The 8,904-nt window shown below is 36.7% G+C and overlaps 1 protein-coding gene across 1 annotated transcript; it reads right to left on the minus strand.

The window, feature by feature from the left end:
• Positions 1 to 277: 277 nt before the first annotated feature.
• On the minus strand, positions 278 to 1,551 carry LOC140794036 (putative B3 domain-containing protein Os04g0347400). The gene is made up of 5 exons (XM_073145845.1): positions 1,504 to 1,551; positions 1,309 to 1,412; positions 927 to 1,224; positions 692 to 837; positions 278 to 607 (listed from the first exon to the last, which is right to left on the minus strand). Exons 2-5 carry the CDS (start codon positions 1,396 to 1,398, stop codon positions 374 to 376), a joined length of 768 nt encoding a protein of 255 aa, XP_073001946.1. The 5' UTR covers positions 1,399 to 1,412; positions 1,504 to 1,551; the 3' UTR covers positions 278 to 373.
• Between the last annotated feature and the right edge of the window lie 7,353 nt (positions 1,552 to 8,904).

Here is an 8,904-nt window from a genome sequence, read left to right on the forward strand (position 1 = left end):
AAGATGAAAGAGCTAAACAAGTTATAACTATATTTCTCCGGAGAGTTAGAAAGTTTGACAATCTAATTATTGGTGGTTTCAACACATATATATATGTGGAATATTAAATATCAGAATCCATCTGATTTAGTATTTGAGTCGGTATCAATCAAATTCATATTTCCATATTCATATCAAGATTTAATTTTTTCTGTAATTTCTATCCGTGCTGGAATATGAAATCTTTAATTAGGAAAGTTGCAATCCATATCTTATACTTTTGGGATACAAAACAGAGTTGAAACGGATATGATTCAACCTATGAATATAGGGCTCAACTGTTCAAGTGCTATTACACATGACCAAGATAAGAGAGAGGATTGCATACTAATACTTAATTGTCAAGCACCCGGAATTGCACTACATTCTCTTCTACAAGCTCAAAGAAGCATCTGTCTCCTTCTTTTATGTTGTTCTCTGCACACAACTCTGCCCACCCCTTTCCCAGGAAGTTGTAACGACTGCTGATGCCAAGGTTCACAGGCCATGATCTTTGCTGTGAATTCCTCAGTATAATCTCTCGCTTTGTCGAAAGACCAGCTGATGAGCAAAACCTTTTTGGAACGCTCTGCATTGGTACAAAAGTTTATAGACATTGTTAGTCTAATATCAACTATTAGAGGGAATTAATTTTAGTTAATGAAGCACTCACTATAAAATGTTTAGTGAAGGTATAAGGTTGAATTGTCCTCTGAAAATGAGGTAGAGAGGGCTTTGAACAGGCAGAAATCTTCTCTGCCGAAGTAACCTCGTTCTTTTTCTTCGTGTTTGATGATGGCATGTTCCTCTGCTCTTCGTCTACACAGTAACATTTCCATGCTCAGTAAATCAAATACCACAAAAATGAGATTGTAACTCAAAAGATCATTCAATTTTGTAAATTTTACCATGGCTAACTTGGTCTCTCGTGGCAATGGGATCAGAGAAGTCTTTGCAGCATGCACTGAGGTCGAACACCTTGATGGTGAATACCAAATTCCCTTCGTAGCGAAGCACTAACATGTAACCAACAAGTAGATCATAAGCCTTCAAAAATTTGTTCCAACCCCTGCCGAAGAAAACTTGTGATCCATCTCGAATGAGCTCGACATGCCAAAACTTGCCGAGGGGACTTAAGATGGTAGCCTCTCGACCATCAAAGATATTGTTGTTCAAAAGATGCACTGCAAAATTAGGTGGTATTCGCTGCAAGAGACAAAAGTTAATCATAGCTTATTAGGCCATCAAATCCAAATAACAAATAGTATTGAGATAGAGAGAGATTTCTACCAGTTTTTCCATTGATTCGGGAAGCAACACCTTGAAGAACTGGAGACGCTTATGGCTGCGAGTAGCACTTGAGCTACCGTTTGTCGCCATCTGTGGATGCGTAGCTGCAATAGAAGAGCTAGAGATATGTAACTTATGAAATTATAGAACTAAATTTTAAGACTTCTCGACTGCATCAAAATTAAAATAGCAGACAAAAACTGTGTAGCCCTCCTTCGGTCCTTCCTCGCCATCTCCCTCTGAAACAAGTTATCTTTTTAAAGCAATCAGACGGATGGGTTATTGATAAAGTTTCCTTTTTTTTGGGAAAAAGATATTTTACTTCTTGTAATTTGGTCTAAATTAAATGTGTCCTCTCAACTTCCATTTGTGACATTTAACTTTATTGCAGTTTCAAAAAATTTTTTAATGCTTAATAATAGTTAGTTTTAACAAAAAAAATAAATCTAAAACGTCTTTTTCATTTAGAATTAATTAGTGGGTGATTTGCAATAAAATTACAATGCTTTTTACGGTATTAGTAATGAGGTCATTATATGCAAGGTAAGCAATAAAATTACAATGCATGTTCACTATTTCTTTTTCAAAAATGTTACGATCCGACCATGGGGGTCGAATCAGTTGGGTTAAGTCAAGTCGAGTTTAGTTGGTTACTTTTGCTTATTACTTTTAGATTTGAATTAGAGCAGCAAATCCATGTACTAAGCCAAATAGAGCGAATTGGATCCGACCAATTATTTATCATTATGAAATGAATATCGAGTAAAGTTAACTTTATTATCTTATTTTTATCTTTAACCATACTCATTAGATTGCTTTCGCTTTCCTACTTAACTTAGAAACCCTATTAAGCTATCAAACCCTAATCTGCACCTTCTCTCATGAGGGACCCTACCCTACGACTATCCTCCACCATCCCGTGGCCATCCGCTACCCTTTGATAACCGCCACAATATCGGATAAACCGTTTTTGTAAAAGAACTTAAAAAGTGATGCAAACTTTCATCAAGGACTCGATCTAGGACTTGGCATAGGCTCTACTAGCTGCCGACTACCACCCGACGCCACCACATCTGTCGTCCATCGTAGAACCGCCTCCATCATGACCATTATCTTCAACCAATGAGGGAGATGGAGAGAAGCCCCAAATCGTAGCCAAAACCCCTCTTCCGACCATGATTGAGCCACTGCCAGCTATGCGGACCTTCCTCATCATAGTAGTGATGTTGGAGAGTAGCCCCAGCGATGGCCCCAAAGTCATCTTCTCCACATGCAGTGAAAAGCTATGCTCGAAACCCAAGTTTTTCACTAACAGTGATCCAAGCCCTCTCGATCCAAACCACCACCTCCAATCTCTCCCTCGGGACCTCCACACTTGAGCCATGGTCTTCGTTCACACCAGCGTCAGCTAAAAGATCGTTGCCGATAACCTTTCATGCTATAGCAAAACCTTGGCTACTGGCCTCAAGTTCGACGCTTCCATGACCATTGACGACTGTGACTAGCTTCTTTTGCCCAACTTTGAGCCAATAGTGGCTGTCGTAGCCACCAACAATCGTCAAGTGGCCGAACTCGATGGGCACCTTTCCTTTCGTTGTGCCTTAGCCATACCATGTTGTCATGGCTTCTTGGGGCTACTTCACCACCAAGGCTTCGCCTACTAGGGCCCTGGGTACCAATCGCAACTACCTAGGGCTAGCGGGACTACCGGCAATGCGCCATGGCCGCCCTTTTAGCAAACCAAACCTGAGCTAGATTTTCTTCCTCCAACATCACAACCTGTCGGATGCTGACTACCACTGGCCGGGGACCCTGCTCAGCTACCACCGTGGCTACAACAGCTTGTGGTGGCACCCTTAGGTCGAAACACATTTTTAGCCTTAGGGTTAGGTTTAGAGAAAGTGAGTGGAGGAGATAAAGTGCACCTATATTGAGGTAGGCTACATTTTTACAACTCAACTCGACCACCTTGTGCGACCTAGTTTTGGACCTGTGAGCAAGACTCTTGGCATGAGTACGAGCTCAAGGATGACTGGTGGAACAACTCGATGGGCTTGCGTTAGTTGATTGACTCAAACGTGCATGCAACTTGAGTACGATGCGAGCTATAGTCCACGAGTAGGATGTGAGTTAGAAGATCCATCTCACGTACTAGTCACCTTGAGGACAAGGTATCAGAAGCATGGTGGACTTTTATGATCTAACCAAAGAGTCGAGTTTAGTTGGTTGCTTTTGTTTATTGCTACTAGATTTAAATTAAAGCAAATAATCTATGTATGTAAGCTCAATAGGGTGAATTGGATGCAACCCTCTGTGACTCTACTCCTATAAATATGAGTGGTCGTGAGTTATTTATCATCATGGAATGAATATCAACTTAAGTTAATTTTATTATCTTGCTTGTAGCTTTAACTGTACCCATTAGATTACTTTCACTTTCCTATAAGTAGATCTTAACCTTAGAAATCCTACCAAGCTATCAAACCCTAATCCACACCTCCTCTTATGAGCCACCCTACCACACGGCCGTCCTCCACTAACCCACGGCCATCTGCCATCCTCCGACGACCGCCACAACATCGGATAAACCGTTTTTGCCTTATTTTGACCTTCCTCCACTATTTTATCAATATCTTTTCATCTCGATTTCAAAATTTCTTCATTCTAAAGTCATTAGATATGTGACTTATAAGACTACTACCCATAAAAATTTCATAACTTTTCTACAAATGGATCATTCCAGATCTTGTTTGTAATAACGGTATCAGATAGATTGTTCCTCAGCTAATGGTAAACATGAGATCAAGGAAGATGAACGAGGAATGAGCACCTATGTATGAGCTAGAAATCATCTCCATCCCCATTGTTGCTCCTCCAACACCACCACCACTAGTCAATCCTGTGGAAGAGCCATCGACTTAAGCAAAGGCGATATTCAAAGAATTTTTGACTAATTTGAAAGAGAACTTGAAGGAGATGCAAACTTCCCTCTATGACTCAATCCAGGCCTTCGGAAAGGTTGTACTAGCTGCCCACCGCCACTCAGTGCTGCCATATCTGTTCCGCCATCGCAGACCGCCGCCATCACGATCATTAGATTGCTTTGAATTTACTCTTATAATAAGACTGGTCATGGACTATTTATCATCGTGGAATAAATATCAAGTTAAGTTAATTTTATTATCTTACTTTTACCTTTAAATGTAAGTGTTAGATTGCTTTTTCTTTTCTAGGAATAAATCTTAACCTTAGAAATCTTAGTAAGCTACCAAATCCTAATCTATACCTCCCGTCATGTGGTAGGGCACCTCCCCTCATGAGGTAGGGCACCTCTCCTCATGAGCCACCCTAACCTACCATTCACAATCCCATGGTCATCCGCCACACTAATCCACACGACTTCTTTCTCTCCCTCCCCTCCCTCTACTCTCTTTGTCAAAAATTATTTTTTTATTATAAAAGATCTTATCTTTCACTATAGCTAGTGAAAAAATAACTCTAGAAAAAACACTACTGAAAAAATAAAAAGGTTATTATTTTATATAATTTATTTATAGGTTTAATATGGGTTTAAAATGACTTACTTGCATTTATATTTTATACATTCAATAAATTTTTGGTACTATTTGTACGACACATACTCAATTTCCTACAAAATTAAATATTTTTTTAATTTTTTATGTCATATCCAAGTACTAATTATACCCCTGTATTCTAATTTCCATCTAAAATAAATATATTTTCCTGTAAATTTTTTTTTAACTTATTAAGTCTACAATAAATTGTAGAGTGGGTATGGGCTTGTTTAAACCCACAATAACTCACTTTATTTTAATAAAGTTTGGAATATACAAAACTTCTTAAAAAATTTTAAAAAAATATTAGTAAAAATAGTATAGCCTTACACGTGAGCTTATAACTGAAAAAAGAAAAATTAAAAGCAGTAACATTATGTTAAATGGCATTTTATTTTATTAATTTTATATTATCAAAATCAATTGTTTTATACATTACTAATATTTATTTTTTAAATTTTCACATCACATCAAAAGTGATAATTACACAGCTTATTCCACAACCAAATATAATATTTTATTAGCCTAATTTAAAGTATTTAAATTAAGACTAAGAAATACGATCAACTAATTAACTTTGAAGCTTAGTCTCAAACCAAAAGCAACCTAAAATTTTTATAACCAATAGTGAAATATCTTCTAATCACCAAATTAACAGCCGAGTGTCTAAGCCCAATAACCATGCATATAGAAGTTATTACAGTGTTTGCATATATGACCATCCTTTAATTTATTTTATAATTGTGACTCTTCGGCGATCCATGCAATTTGGGTGGTGAGTAAGTGGGAGACATGACGATGATATCTATAATAGAGTTTTAAAATTTTATGTTATCATGATGCAAATAGATAAAGATTAGTAATTCTCCTTAGGGACTTATGTTAAGTTAGTAGGAATGAGCAATACTATGTCTTTAAACTCATGCATGGGGTGGAAAATTAATGCATTATCTAATGAAAGCAACATATTTTGAGTTATTAAGCAACCTATCTTTGCATTGTTTTTTGAATTATTAAACAAATATCTTCTTGTTTTCCTTTCTATTTATCTGTCCGCATTTGTGCTACATTTATCGAGTATTTAAAATAGCTTCTAAAGTTCCAATAGCACTGTAATACGTTCTAAAAGCTCTAGAAGACCTTCTAATAAAACTAAAATATCGTCTAACAATAGCATAATACCTTTTATTTGGTGATATATATACACTATTCTATATGTTTAGTTTTTTTGTTAGGCGGCAATTTATAAATCTAAATGCAATAAAAATTCAGTGTTTTGTTTTATTATTAGTGGCGGTCAGGTCGATTCTTAGTCTCGTTGCATGGTAAGCAAATTTCACTATTTATTTTTCAAACTACATTTTGATGATATCTATGATAAGACTTTTAAAATTTTATGTTGTCATCATGAGAACATAGAAGAAAGTAATTTTCTTATGTATTAGTTAGTGGGAATGGGCAATATGCAAGTCTGGAGTCCTGCATAGTTATTAAACAACTATCAATCTTTGTGTTATTTTGAGTTATTAAACAAATATATTCTTGTTTTTCCCTCTAATTCTCTTGATGGATTCCAAGTGAATAAGAGTTTGCTGAGACTCTAATGTGGTGGATTTCGTGAAGGGTAATCCGACCACATTTGTACTACTACCTCATATACTCGCTGATCTATCCAGTATAATAAATACTTTATAATAAAAGCAGAGTAGCTTTCAGTGGAAAGACAATACATTCTAAAAGCTAAGGATACCTTCTAATAAGAAAAAAATATCTTCTAACAACAACGTAATACTATTCTATATTTTAGTGCTGTTTTAGGCGGCAATTTCGTGAACCTAAAACACATGGATAATTTGCGACAAAAATTCAGTGTTTTTTGTTATTATTGTCAGGTCGATTTTTAATTGTTTTGCATGGTAAGCCAATTTCACTATTTCTTTTTCAACTACATTTTGATGAGATAAGTGGAGTTTTTGAATAAAAAAAATGCTCTTTTATATTTTATGTATTGAAATAGATTATGCCTCAAACTTAATATTATAATAAGCCACAAAATACATATTTATAGACAAATACAATTGCCCACGTAGAAGCTACAAGTCATCTACCTTAATATAGAAGAATAAATAATTAAGAGAAATGAACGACAATTCTTCACCACCTCCTTCACGAACTCTGGCTCATCTACTAATATGAAAATATTTCCACTAAAATGTGGTGATCATAAAGCACAACAAGTGAACACTTCTACGGTCTAAAAGTAGCGTAAATAATAATGCAATAATAAATAAATATGAACACTCACATCATGATCAAAATCAATGCATCAATACCACAATTTATCATATTCATCTAATGCACACACACATTAACAATTTACAACATAACATGCATCAATTCGGACTATCATGTCCTCAAACTCAAGCTTCGCCCATATGCCATATCAACACTATACAACAAGATATATATCTTTTTAGACAATCAAATACGTAACATCCCATAATAGTTTAAAAAATAATAATAATAAAATAATGCACACGAGGGGTATGTGCTCCATCGCATGTCATCCTCCTCCTCCCTCCCTTCTCCTCTTCAACTAGGTATAAGTAATTTGGGTTTAATAAAGAATTTAATGCTTTTCTCCAATTTTTCTTTCCTCTCAGTTTTGCCCAAAATCCAGCCGGCCGATGTCCTCGTGCCTCCCGCCACTTGCCCCAATTGTTCCCTCTCACCACCCTCTTGTCGGTGATGCCCTTGGTGGGCCATTCCATTCCTTGGTGGAGGCTACACGTGGTAGCCTCCTCTCGTCGGCTTTGAGCCATACTTTTCGGCCATCGCCGCTGGTTTCCCCTCTCCTTGGCTATTCGAGAAGCTTCTCCTCCATAAGGGGAAACTAATGGCACATTGCTTCGGGGCCCTCATTGCCCGAGCAATGGTGTAGGCCAACTCTATGGCCGCCGGCATGGAGGAGCTTTCCCCCTCGTCGCCGGCCACCCTGGCTGACTGCGGGCTATGCACACTCCCCCAACCTAAGAGAAGGGGCCAGGCATGTGTTGGTCGGTTGTCGGCGATGGTGTTCATCGGCAGCCAAGCACGGGTTTAGTTGGGTTGGGCTGCAGGCAACCCACTCCCAGTTGTGGGTTGGACTATGACCCAACCCAATTCTTTGGTAGGTTGGGTTGTGGCCCAATCCAATTCTAATGTGGGTTTGGCTGTGGCCCAGCCCATATCTCTTGTAGGGTTGGGTTGTAGCCCAGCCCAGGTGGCAATTTTAGCTAGTTTGGTCTTCGGGCTCAACCTCTGAGTTAGTTATAGCCTAACCCATTACTTTGGGCATTGGGCTAGCCAAATAGATTAGTTGATCTTTAATTTTTTTTAGTATAATTTACTCATTTTATTTAATTATCTTTGTCAATTTGAATCTCAATTATTAATCAATTTTTTGAGGGTAGTTTTGATTAGTTATAAAAATTATTACAAATCAATATTAATAAATGATAATCATATTAAACATGCTTTAAAGCAAGTTAATTAAATCTAGTCTATTTTAATTTACTTTCAATCAACAATTATTAGAGGAATAGTGATCATGATGAAAATTATATTTAATAACCTTTAATAGTGTATCATACTGTCAAAATTAATATATCAACTCTACCTGATTAATAATGTAAGGATTCTTAGGTGAACATACCTCAAAACCTGTAATAGCTATTTAGATTAATTGATTGATTAATTTAGGTAGCCTTGTGCTTATGTATTTTATTTACATTATCGAAGAAGATTCATTATTATGCGAGGATGATTTGTGGAGCAGTTGGAGTTGATTAACTTGGAAGTGATGAAAGGCAAGTAAATTCTATGTAGTCTAGGAATAATATAATATTGAAGTGATGTTTTACATATGAGTTCATCGCATTTATATCATACATAAGTAGACGTTTATTCACTGTTCAGCATAATTATATCTAATTTAGTACTTCATAGTTATTCATGGATTATTTGAGCATTTCTGATTATG

The sequence above is a fragment of the Typha latifolia genome, chromosome 8 (assembly GCF_019914945.1).
Source record: "Typha latifolia isolate L0001 chromosome 8, TyphaL0001v2, whole genome shotgun sequence".
Taxonomy (NCBI): Eukaryota; Viridiplantae; Streptophyta; class Magnoliopsida; order Poales; family Typhaceae; genus Typha; species Typha latifolia.

Excerpts from the sequence above, each read along its gene's own strand:
- LOC140794036 (XM_073145845.1), bottom strand. The coding sequence starts at position 1,398 with ATGGCGACAAACGGTAGCTCAAGTGCTACTCGCAGCCATAAGCGTCTC. Across the intron at positions 838-926 it reads GAGAGACCAAGTTAGCCATG|ACGAAGAGCAGAGGAACATG; the intron begins GTAAAATTTACA and ends GTTACTGTGTAG. Across the intron at positions 608-691 it reads CCTTCACTAAACATTTTATA|AGCGTTCCAAAAAGGTTTTG; the intron begins GTGAGTGCTTCA and ends GTACCAATGCAG.